The 12,677-nt window shown below is 50.4% G+C and overlaps 1 protein-coding gene across 1 annotated transcript in view; it reads left to right on the top strand.

The window, feature by feature from the left end:
- LOC144140247 (uncharacterized) overlaps positions 1 to 12,677 on the top strand; it is a 99,733-nt gene that overhangs the window by 80,930 nt on the left and 6,126 nt on the right. Inside the window, exons 18-21 of the mRNA XM_077672290.1 lie at positions 2,099 to 2,170; positions 2,579 to 2,650; positions 6,244 to 6,411; positions 12,137 to 12,262. Coding sequence (XP_077528416.1) covers positions 2,099 to 2,170; positions 2,579 to 2,650; positions 6,244 to 6,411; positions 12,137 to 12,262 — 438 coding nt within the window. The remainder of the gene's footprint in view (positions 1 to 2,098; positions 2,171 to 2,578; positions 2,651 to 6,243; positions 6,412 to 12,136; positions 12,263 to 12,677) is intronic.

Here is a 12,677-nt window from a genome sequence, read left to right as displayed (position 1 = left end):
GGGCCTCCCACTTCTCCTTACTTGGTCGGATATTGGGTGCAACGTTGGTTCCCGCGCACTCCCACACCATGTGGTACAGGGTGTTTGGAACCGAGCCGTACTTGCACACTCGAATTGGTCGCATGCAATACAGGTCGCCTTGCGGGAACCAATCTTTTTGCAGTCACCTGAACAGGACCGCTCCTTTGCTGTAACACTGCATAGACGACCGTGATGGTGGCGCGTACGTCGTCGGTAACTTGGCTGCCGGCGAACGCGGCAGACGCGAGCGGAGGCCCGTTAACGAATAGGGTGATGCAGCATGGAGGGTTCCCTGCCCCCGTGTCTGAATCACCCCCGAACACATGCACATGGCGCCTTTACACTCCTTTACCACACGAGAGTGTAAAGGTGGCACATGCATAATGGCACATGCGGGAAATATATGCAGTTGAATTTCGCCCGAAACGATTTCATGTGAGCCAATAAATTTTCGGGTGTACCGCAGCAGATAATTGTTATTGCAATTTTAAAAGAATCGGCACGAGCGAAGTGAACTGTCGTTGTAATTCACCCGCTGCAATAGCTGTGGCGGCTCTCTTGGCGACTCGTTCAAACCGTTTCAATGTTTTATGGGGATCCGTCGCTGGTACATTGGATTGCTTTGTGTGGGTGGTCCCTTCCGCTGACGGCCACTTTGACCTATAGCGCCCATGAGAATGACCGTAAAGTGTCCCGTCTTCCGTCAGAAATGTTTTTTTTTAAACTATCGGTTTTTTGTTACGTGTACCGGCAAATTCCTTCAAGTTCGTGTTTATGCTGTTGTCCTTAGATAAGCGTTTCAAGACCTCGCACGTTGACACGATGGCACGGCGTTAGGTAGGCCCGCTCGCATGAGCACGCTCGCAATGGTAACGTTTTCGTATTTATGGCTGTCGTCGTAAATTGACGCCCTACTGTGGTTTCAGTGCATGATGTAATCTGGAATACAAGTTACGACGTGCTCTAAGACTAGTGATTTAGAATGGTGATTTCAGGTGAAATAGTATCACATGGAAAAGTCACACCTAGTGGCAGAATTCGTATACGACCTGTCCACCTTTCTTGAGCCAATTTATCGCACTCAATGCCAATAAAACAGATTCACTCTGGTCAGCAGTCGGATGACGAAAGCGCTATTGTTATGGCGATTTTTGTAAGTAAGAAAGGTTACTGTTTTCACGAGCGTGTCCGCACTGGCCTACCCGAACGGGCGGGCCCACTAACCAGTGTGTCTGCAATATAACGTCCCCTTTTGCCGTCGTGCCAACGTGCGAGCCTGCATGCGAGGGCCCTTAAAGCTTATCTGTAATTCGCAACAATCGGCCTAAGCTCTGGAGAATTTGTGATAGAACACCACAGGGCAACGCAGCAGTCTCCAAAAGAAACTCCCTGGTGGCATTCAAGGCGCTGTAAGCAACTCTCGGTCGAGGTAGGTGCCCTGCATGTACGTACGCGGGAAATGATCAGCGCGGTAAAAGGAAACTCAGAATACGACACAACGGGCACCCCCAAAGTATTGCAAAGGCCCGAATAGCTAAAGGCCGCGTGACAGCTGTAACCATGCTTGAATTGCAGCAGCACGTTGCTATAACCGTGAGCCGTTTTCTTTTTCTTATAAATAGTGTGTCATTTAATAAATACGTAAGTTATAACGGAAGCAGGGCAGATGCCATCTTACAATGACCAGCGTTCCACCGCATGCTTTGTCGAGCCTATACAAGCACATAGTGTGGGCTCCACACCAGTCAAACAAACGAGGGCTTGTTAAAACCAATACCAGGAAATATTACTGCATTTTTCCTCCAATTCTGAGCACGCTGAGACCTCGTTACTAACACATTACCTACGTCTCAAATTTCTTGGTATTTAGAATGTTTTCTTGGCTTGTTTTAATTGTTTTAGAGCTCTGGATGGGCAGTTTCAATTAGACAAAGGTGCGTTTTGCGAGCTTCTACGGTTGAATCAATTGCTCGGGATTAACATATCGTGGACGATAACATAACCTTAAATATGCCATTTAGACAAACATTAAGTGCCGGCATTCTTAAAGGCTGTACTTTTTTGTGTGTCTGTGCAGGGGCCTATCGGATCTTCTTGGTGCCAACGTCAATATTTATTCTATGATGCCCCATAATGGGTCCAAAAATGCGTGAGTATTGGTTTCTATGACCTATAACCATTGATAGCGTAATCGGAACTCGTTACTAGTGAAACATCTGCGTGGATGAACGCAGCGAGAATTAAGAAAAAAAACACAGGCAGCTTTTCTATCCTTTTCACTTTTTGCAGTCGGTCGGTAGACGGGGAGAAATCCTGGCTGGTTATTTATAACTATTGGGAACCTCAAGTGCTGGTAGAAAATACGTTCGAGTGCTTTCAGTTCTTACAATGGCTACATACTCTATGTATAGACGGGACGCATTGCACAAGAAGAAGGGGAAGAGGGGGCAAGAAAGGGGTCATTTGTATCGTTTATCGGAGTAGAAAAGTGCTGAGAGCTTTTCTGACGGAGGCATTTTGTTTGGAAGAGAGGAAATTTTTCTGTCGCCGTTTGCAGCACTGCAGCTCGAGCATGGGCCGTATACGGCTCACAGCCCATCGACCTCGTATCCTTCAGCAGGATTATGAGGTGAGAGTTCATATCTCAAGTCCTCTTGATAACTTCATGGTACATTGGAACAAACGGGATCGGTCTGTTGGACCATTGTTATGCTTGCTAAACAGGTGGTATACTAAACGCGCCGTCGTAGCGTAAATGTCGCCTCAGTCCTACGTATTATGTCGTTTGTTGGGACACCAGATCGCCCTCTGCTACTTCTTTTAATGGAAGTTAACAACAGTCCACCAAAACTATGTTTGCGGCATGTTTAAAAACACAAGGGTTCTAAATTATTTCGCGTGCTGCCACTGCGGATCACTTTGGAGCCGAAGTTGGGGTGTGTTGGGTCCCATGTTTAAAGTGCAGAGTCTTGGAATTAGTTTCTCTAAATGTTTTGGCCGCAGAGCAAGGAAAACAAGCCCAGTTCTAGTATGTTACGAAGCTAAGTCCAGGAGAGAAAGAACACCAGAAATGTGTACCACCCTGTGTACTCTTTACTTAAGCGTGGTTTTCTTCATAAGACTGCTTCCCTTCCGCTTACAAGGACCTTTTCACCAGTCATTTTGGGGTACATACACGACGAAAAATGACTCGCTTAATACTTTTTTGTATCCAACAACATTTGCAGTCATTATTTTTTATGAAAATAATTTTGAATACGATTATTTTGATCACGTCCGTAAGAAAGAAAAAGAAAGCTGATAACAGCGGGCACTGTTTTATGGGAGTTAATACTCAACAAAAGTATTAATACGGGGAAGTCCATAGATTCTGCTCCCGTGTTTGTGCATATGCGCGTGCGCGCATGTGCGTATGTGCGTGTGCGTGCGTGTGTGTGTGCGTGCGCGTGTGTGTCCGCGTGTGCGTGCGTGCTTGCATGTACGCACATGTATGCGTGTGCGCGTGCGCATGTGTCTGTGCGTGTGCCTGTGTCCGTGCGTGTGCGTGTATGTGTACGTGTGCGTGTGTGTACGTGTGTGCGTGCGTGTGCGTGCCCGTGTGTGTGTGTGCGTGTGTGTGCGTGTACGTGTGTGCGTGTGCGTGCGCGTGCATGTGCGTGTGTATACGTGCGTGCGTGTGTGCGAGTGTGCGTGTGCGAGCGCATATGTGCGCGCGTCTGCATACGCGCGCGTGCGTGCATGTGTGTGTGCGTGCGTGCGTGTACGTTTGTGCCTGTGCGTGTGTGCCTGTGTGTATGTGTGCGTGCGTGTGCGTGAGCGCGTGCGTGTGTGTGTGCGTGTGGGTGTGCTCGTGTCTGTGCGGGCGTGTGTGCCTGCGTGTACGTGCGCGTGCGCGTGTGTGTGCGTGTTTGTGTGTGTGTGCGTGTTCGTGTGGGCGGGCGCTTGCGCGTGCGCGTGTGTGCGTGCGCGTCCATGCGTGTATGTGTGTGCGTGGGGGTGTGTGTTCGTGCGTGCTCGCGTGTGTGTGTCTGCGTGTGCGTGCGTGCGTGTGCGTGCGTCTGTGTGCATGCGCGTGTTCGTGTGCGTGTGTGTGCGCGTGTTCATGAAAGTGTGTGTGTCTGGGTGCATGTGTGCGTGTGCGCGTGTGCGTGCTCGTGTTCGTGCGTGTGCGTGCTTGCGTGTGTGTGTTCGTGTGAGTGCATGCGTGTGCGTGTGTGTATGTGCGTGTGTGTGTGCGTTCGTGTGTGTGTGCGTTCGTGTGTGTGCGTGCGTGTGCGTGTGTGTGTGTGTGTGCCTGTGCACATGCATGCGTGTGCGTGTGTGTCTCTTCATGTTTGCGCGTGTGCATGTGCCTGTTTGCGTGTGCGTGGGCGTGTGCGCGTGTGTGCTTGCGTGTGTGTGTGCATGCGCCCGCGAGTGCGTCTGGGTGTATGTGTGTGTGCGTGTGCGTTCCTGTGCGTGTGCGTGTGCGCGTGCATGCGTGAGTGTGTGTGCATGCGTGTGTGCGTGTGCGTGCTCGTGCGTGTGGGTGTGCGCGTTCACGCGTGTGTGTGCGTATGTGCGTGTGCATATGGGTGTATGTGTGAGTGTGTGTGCGTGCGTGTGTGTGCGTGTGCCTGTGTGCGTGCGCGTGTGCATGTGCGCGTTTGCGTGTGTCTGTGTGCGTGTGTGCGTGCGTGTGTGATCACGTGTATGTGTGTGTGCGCGCGTGTGCGTGCTCGCGCGTGTGTGTGCGCGTGTGTGCGTGTGCGTATGTGCGCGTGTGTGTGTGCGTGGGCGTGTGTGCGCGCGTGTGCGTGTGCGCGTGGCGTGCGTGTGTGGGTGGGGGTGTATGTGTGAGTGTGTGTGCGTGTGTTCGTGTGCGCGCGTGTATGTGTTGGTGCGTGTGCGTGTGTGTGCGTGTGTACGTGTGCCTGTGTGCGTATGCGTGCGTGTGCGTGCGCGCGCGTTTGCGCGTGTGTGTGAGTGTGTGTGTGTGTGTGCGTGTGTGTGTGCGTGCGTGCTTGTGTGTGTGTGCCTCTGTGCGTGTGCGTGCGTTTGCGCTTGTGTGTGCTTTCGTGTGTGTATGTGCGTGCGTGTGTGTGTGTTGCGTGTGCCTGTGTGCGTGCTTGAGTGTTAGTGTGCGTGCGTCCGTGTGTGTGTGTGCGTGCGTCCGTGCGTGTGTGTGTGCGCGTGTGCGCGTTCGTGTGCGCGTGTTTGCGTGTGTGTGTGCGCGTGTGCATGTGTGCGTATATGCGTGTGCTTGTGGGTGTATGCGTCAGTGAGTGCGCGTGCGCGTGCGCGCGTGCGTGCGTGCGTGCGTGCGTGTGCGCGTGTGCGTGTGCGTGTGTGTGTGTGTGTGTGGGTGTGTGTGTGTGTGTATGTGTGTGTGTGTTGTGTGTGTGTGTGTGTGGGTGTGTGTGTGTATGTGTGTGTGTGTGTGTTTCTTTCTTTCTTTCTCTTCTGCGCTTACACTGGTGCGGGCAGTGGAAAGCAGTCTTTCGCTCGTTACTTGTGCTCTAGTTATCGAATGATGACAGTCGGCATTCTCAACTAAAAGTACACCGCCGTTGCACCAAAGATGCTTAATAAAAACGTGTTGCTTTTGCTTTAGTCAGAAATTTCATCTGATTTTCTATTGCATTTCGTGTGTGCATGCGCAAAAGTACCAGACCGGAGACTCCTTGTACGGTATTTGTTCTAACGGTCAGCGGCATTAGCCGTAACTTTTGCAGTAAATCAGGCGCCTTGTCACATAGCACACACCTCCTCAAATACAAAGCAAAAAATGTAGAATTTTTATCCCTTGGTGAGTACACAACTTGGCTTGACCGGTTTGACATGATTAGGTAAAAATATCGTACTACTTTACATCATTATCATCATCCTGTTTCTGTCCAGTGCAGGACGAAGACCTCCCCCAAATGTTTCCGGTCACTTCTGTCGTGTGTCTTTTGTATCGTTCTTTACCCCCGAACTTTCTTGGTTCATCTCTCCATAGAATCATGTCTTCCTTATTCCGTTTGCCACCTCGTGGTTCGAGCTCAAATATAAAGATATTCTAAAAACGCCACATTTCGCGCGTCCTTGTTTTGGCGTAAATAATGTTGAAAAATCGGGGTCATCCTCGAAGGGCCAGTTGCCCGACAGTTCCCTTCTGTTGATACCAGGTTCCCACGCATTAGTCCTTGCCGGAGCTGTAGTTGACGTCACATATTCCAGCTCAAGGCATTTCCTTTCCAGCAACCTGTACGGTCAAAACTACGAGCAGATGTCCGTGGAGAGGGAGACGCTTCTCCTGAAGCGGTCCGGCAACGACCGCGTCTTCTGGATCCTCCTTATCGTGCTCATCCTCATCATTCTACTCCTGCTCCTCATCATGCTCTGCTGCTGCTGGAAGTACTTCCTTAGGTGAGTCCGGGCGGTTCATCCCCTGTCTCTTTGTCAAAGCAGTGGCAGCGTGCGGAACTGGAATGTTGTGCCCTTCAGCTTAAAGCGCATGCGGGTAGCCTCACATTCTAGGGACTCCGTGAAATCTTACTACATAGTCTCATTGCAGTACGTCAACATCCCCGAAATGAAATGACGTGGGTGTCATCACCGTATGTTTCAGGGGTTTTATTTAATCAAGCCACAAACGCCCTTGTCCATCAAGCGGCACTCTTGTTCACCATCATCGATAAAAGGCGATACTATGGTTGTAGAAAGCAGGGGTGAAGCGGATGCGGCTTCCTACATTTGTTTAGGTCGCGTAGACCCGGCCAGAACGAGCGGCCGCCAAGCTGCTGAGTCGCGTTCCAACTGTGTCACGTGGAACTGTCCACGTTCCAATCCACTCCGCTGATGATGATCATGGTGCTGATGGGGACGATGGCGATGGTGACGCTACAGGGCTCCCCCGTAGCGCGTAGCGCGTGAAGATGAAAAATTCATGACATGGGTTGCGCGAAACAAAAAAATAAACTATGTACAGGTATGTACAACACCGATTGTCAGTAAGATGTGTCCGTGGTCAATGTCCTTATACTGTCCTAGTCGGTCCTGGGAGGGCGTCCCGTGAGTTCCTTTCCCTCGGGGGGCTTGCCTGGGAGTGGCGCAGAGGCCGTAGACGGAAGCGAGCGTCCTGCGGGGCGGAAGCTGCTAGCAGCGCCCAGAGGAGCGAGTGATGTCCCACAAAGTGCACTCTCCGGGCCACAAGGTGGGCCAGACAAACGGGTGCAGATGGCTTGCGGGTGTACGGCAGCTCCGTTCTGCTGCCAGCTGTTGTTCCACAGACGTCGGCAGCATGTGCGGAGGGAGTGACGCAGTCGACGCCATGTTCGTCTACGGATGAGCGACCAATGGGCCATTGACCGTCGTGATAGCTCGAAGCGACGTTGCTTATGTGCGAAGGCCCATGAGACACCTAGAAGGGGGGTGAATGGTCTGCGAACTCGTACGCGTTGTTGTCGAAGAAGGCGGGCAAAAAATTGTCTCCGGTGAACTTCTGACTCCCGCACTGTCATGAAAGGAGCGAGTTGACAGGGAGAAACAAGTCGGTCGCAAGGTGCATGACATTTGTGTGGTCTAATGCGGCATTGGCGGCTCGAAGCAGAAGACGCGGCGCCCGCAAGCGAAGCAACAGGCAAGAGTGCACGTGGTGGATGGCTCGGAAGTCGACTGCGGTCTTCTTTGTTCTGGTCTGCCTGACCCGGAAACGTTTTGGTCACAGGTAGTTGAAGGGTGTCCATCTTTGCTCGTTGAGAGCCTACTAGCCCAAGTGCTTCCTTGGAGGAGTCACGCTGCTCCTGCGCATTCACCAAGACGGAAGACGTAATGTCACGACGGCAGATGGTTGGGAGCCTCGTCGGTGGCGCTTTGTACCTGTCGTGTATGCCATTCAAATGGCTGCGTTGCGGAGCACACGTTGTGGAGTGGTGTCAAGGAAGGGCTCACAGTGGGCTTAGATGGGGGTGGCGTCAACCATGGAGGGAGGGAGGTCGCCGCCTCGGTGCTCTGCGGATCACCGGCGCCTTCTGGGGTGAGGTAGTAGTGGATAAAGCAGACGGTGGTTGGTGAGCGTCTGCGATGGCGTCAGTGGCAAGATTTGTCACTGATGGTGCGGCTGCCGCACTGGAGGTGGGGGCCAGGGGGACAACGCTAGTGGCAGGGGGACGACGCCGATGGCGAAGAGCGTGCAAAGTGTGGCGGCGATGCGTGCGCGGAGCGTGCGGGCACCTCTTCAACTGCAGGCCGAAACAGGTCGTATCAAAAGCCGTAGCGCGCGAGCACGGCCGCCCGAAGGTCATCATAAGGCGTTACGCTGGGCGGTGGTAGGGCGAGAACGCAGCGCAGCTAGAGCGGAAGCGTCTCCCAAAGGATGGAGTGCTTGAATGGCTGTATGGTGACCTAGTTCAGTGAGAACGTAGCCTCAAGCTTAATAAACCAACCTTGGATGTTGCGTGGCTCAAATTCCGGTATCGGTGGGTTCCCCCGTCACCATGTCGGTGTGCGGCTGGCCGGGTGACAGGATCGGAACGTCCGGCTCACCACTTTGTAGGAAGCAGGCGTGAAGCGGATGCGGCTTCCTACATTTATTTAGGTCGCGTAGACCCGGCCAGAACGAGCGGCCGCCAAGCTGCTGAGTCGCGTTCCAACGGTGTCACGTGGAACTGTCCACGTGCCAATCCACTCCGCTGATGATGATCATGGTGCTGATGGGGGCGATGGCGGTGGTGTCGCTACATGGTCAATATCCCGTAAAGCTGTCCTTTTGCCCGCCTCTGTCATTATCAGATCGCTCCCGTCGAAATATTGTTCCTGAGAAGAAAAGAGGCATGAATGCGGCTAGAAGCGGGAGGGCACGGGTGCTAAATCGGTTTGCTGGAAGTGGATGATTAGGTGCGCTTGTTATCTCACTCCAGTGCTCCCACTCGTTTCTTGATGGCCAAACGTGTTCATCCTAGGTTATTTAAACGTGGTGATACTACTTTACCCCAGTGGACAACACGGTGGCGCCTTAACGAGCTCATTAGCTCTACTCGGCCGCCTTCCAGTGTTACTAAAAACGCCTCCATTTTAAATGACACTTCTCGATTCGCTGCACGCAATGGGTTGCGCTGAGGGGACAGCGTTCGCGATTACATGAGGCTGACCAGACCGGTCATTTTAACATGAACCAGAAAGGAATGTAAACTGCTTACGTCAGTTCAGAGCAGGCTTTCGGCAGCACCTGCTCACTATCTTTAGGCCTAGAATGTCTTGAGTAGATACCAACTCAACAGAATTCTTGTGTAGTACATTTGTGCGTGTGAATATCTGCAGCACAGAGATAAAAAATAAACTTCATGCAGTATCAGTAGCGCGATTTCCACTGTACAGTCCTGCGGAGTTCCATGCATCCGTGAGTTTCGCGCATTAGTTTCCCGTGGAGTTTTGAAAAAGAAATTGCGGAATTTGAAGTCGCTTCCCTATAGTTTCCAATACATATACTTCGATAGAAGGACCGATGTTCCCAGAAAATGGGCGCAACACCCATTCTAATAAACATATCTGAAGACGAATTATGCGAAGTTTTTTTTTTTTTTTTTTGCAGGCTAAAGCGCGTCTAAAAGCAAGCCCAGTTTAGCTTCAGTGACTAACCCATTATAAGTACTCACGGTTTCATATTCAATTGTATGGCACCGGCACTTGCGCAGCTGTTTTTCATCCGCACGGGGCTGGAGAAAATGCCTGAAAAACGAGTTGTAATACGGATGTGTCCAAACGAATAATAGAATAAACAAATCATAGCATATTCTTGCTCTGAGATTAGCTGTCACCATACCAAATTTCGACGTCATTTGCACACTCATAAGTGTGTAACACCGAAATTTAAAAATATTCGTAGAAACGCATCTCACCCCCATTTAATCACAACTTCAACTATGTGCGCACTACGGAAATCTTGGCGGTGGGCCGCGAACCTCAGGCGTATGCCTTTCCTCGTTATGTCGCCAGCCAACCATGATTTTCGTGTTCACCAGATAGGTGTGTCCTGTTACCTTCATTTATAGTCCAACTTGACATCACGATAATCTAAAACGGTATTTATGCTTTTGACGACTTCTTCTGAGAAACGTCAACAGTCACACGTGCAATCAAGACGAGAAGAGGGAAGAAAATGGCAGGATTTATAAAAAGCGCAGTTTATTAATTCGTGTTTGATCGAAGTCTGGTTGTTTTATTACGTGCGTATGAAGAAGTTTTCGTACATGGCTTCCAGCTTTCGTGATGTGAATTCAGTTGGAAATGCACGACAGTCAGAGCTGTAGGGCCCAGCGAAATCGAGTAAATTATTTGTTTTTGTACTAAATCTCGCTCTGGCTCCCTTGGGTAGTACCAACGCATTTATGAACTACACGATCTTTGCTCATTTTCATTATTCATCTATTCTTTCTTTTTTTGCCTGTAAAATGCTGCTTAGTAGAACACATTAACCGTCCATGGGAAATTAGAATATAATCTGTCCCCCTATCCGTTAAATTTACTTGCCATTGCAGATGCTTAGTAAGTCAGAGCCCCCATAGACTGGCTCTGCAGTATTTTCAGGGATTGCAGTTTAAGATATAGAAGAGAACACGCAGAGCTGACATTACTTTTGCCGTGTGAACGGTCCTCCTCGTTGCCCGTGCAAGAGTAGAAACTGTTGTGGTCGTCACCGCTTTTCACAGATTGAGTGGAATTATCGTGCATGAAAGGGCATTTCCTTCAGTAAATGTTTCCTTACACGTTATCGAAACATGCGTTAATAACAGCAGCTGTAATCATCTAAACTCTTAGGGAATCCCGTGGTCCAGCTTTCCCGCAATGTACATGATTGTCCAATTCATGCGGCCAACAAAAAATAATGCACCCTTCCGTTAAACGACGATGATATTTAACGCGAAGCTTTCTCTTGACGGATTATTTGGTTGTCGTCTAAGTTTTCCAAACCGGTTTAATCATGTCTAAATGGAGCAATCGGATAGACGCCGGCTTCATAACGTGAGGGACGTGTTAAGGAGAGTTAAACAAATGCCTGTAAAATAAACACTCAAAAGCTTTCAATTCAAAAGCTTTCTTTCAATTATATACCGGAACGCTACCCGTCAGTCCTTGGCTGCGGGAGAAAGGAATGTTTGTATCGGGGTCAGTGAATTGTCGACACTGCGGTAAACTGGAGACCATAGAGCAGATTTTCTTGTACTGTTCTGACGCAATGTTCCACTGGGACATTCTCCAGCGGACACTAAAGCAAGAACTGCCGCTATCTTCGTACGGAATACGTTTCCTTCCAACGCGTAATGATGGAGGCATGCCACTTGACATGTTTGTGGTCTTTAGCCTGCACAGTCTCTGGAAACCCCGTATGGCCGTGGGACATACAGACCCGGATGCACGACCGGCGAGGGAATACTTTATTGAAAGCATTGCTTATATCAAAGATGTAATGAAAATGCAAGACGAGCAATTTGACTGGGCTAACCTCTTGGATGAACTAGTCAACCTCAGACGCTTTTAACACGCGCCACCCGTAGCAGCGGGAGGGGGTTTTATCATTATGTTGTGTTGAGGCATGTGTAATTGTTTGGAGGGGTTTTTTACTATTATGTTGTGTTGAGGCATATGTCATTGCTTTACCCGCCGCGGTGGCTCAGTGGCTAAGGCGTTGCGCTGCTGAGCACGAGGTCGCGGGTTCGATTCCCGGCCGCGGCGGCCGCTTTTCTGATGGAGGCGAAAAGCAAAAACGCCCGTGTGTACGAGATTTCGGCGCACGTTAAAGATCCCCAGGTGGTCGAAATTAATCCGGAGCCCTCCACTACGGCGCGCCTCATCGCCTGCGCTGCGTCGGCGCGTTAAACCCTACAATCAGAATCAGAATATGTCATTGCTTTGTTTTTTGTTCACTGTACCAAGCCGTAATAAAGAAAAAAATGAAAATAAAAAGACTCAGGGTTGATTCCAGCCACCAGAAGCATTTTTTTTTCTTTTTTCCGGCGTTTTCTAGCTACAGACGCCATCAGTGAGAACACTAAAGCAACTAAGCTTCACTTTATTTAAATTTCCGTGAATGACGAATCACGCATACGCTTCGACTTAAAAATGGATTCTGCTGTGGCACAACGGCGCGTCGCAGGAACCAGAGGCCGCGCTCGAGCAGTAAGGTCTCCCCGCAGAGAACTGCAGCAGCATCGACGACGCAGCAGCACACGTTCCGCGAGCGGCGCTCTACCACGGACAAAGCGACGGCCGCCAACGGAAGGTGCGCCAACTAGGGATCCTCCCATTCTCCACACGCTATCCCCGATGCACTCCTCTTCGCCCGTTACCCTCTGCACTGCGTACAACCACCGTAATCCCAGGTATAGTCATTGACGGTTAGGCCACATGTGTATACCATATAAGGAACGCACGGAGAATTGAGCCATATTGCCATGCTCCAAACGAGAGGCACTCGCATCTCGTACACAACTTACACGTTCGGCCATCTCTTCGGGGATTATTGGAGTAGAATTTGCAAACTGCTGAATAGTCGAACAGCTATGCAGATTGTGTTGCGTTCTTTCATCTACGCAGCTTCCAAAACTGAATTGATCGTGAAATTCAATAAGCTCTAGCCACTGAAGACAGCGCCATCGTTTCCCTAACTTCTACAATATCACGCGCTCATTGTTGCC

The sequence above is a fragment of the Haemaphysalis longicornis genome, unplaced genomic scaffold (genome assembly GCF_048455015.1).
Source record: "Haemaphysalis longicornis isolate Haplotype H1 unplaced genomic scaffold, Haemaphysalis longicornis Haplotype H1 scaffold_1, whole genome shotgun sequence".
NCBI lineage: Eukaryota > Metazoa > Arthropoda > Arachnida > Ixodida > Ixodidae > Haemaphysalis > Haemaphysalis longicornis.
This window is presented reverse-complemented; position numbering and strand designations above follow the sequence as displayed.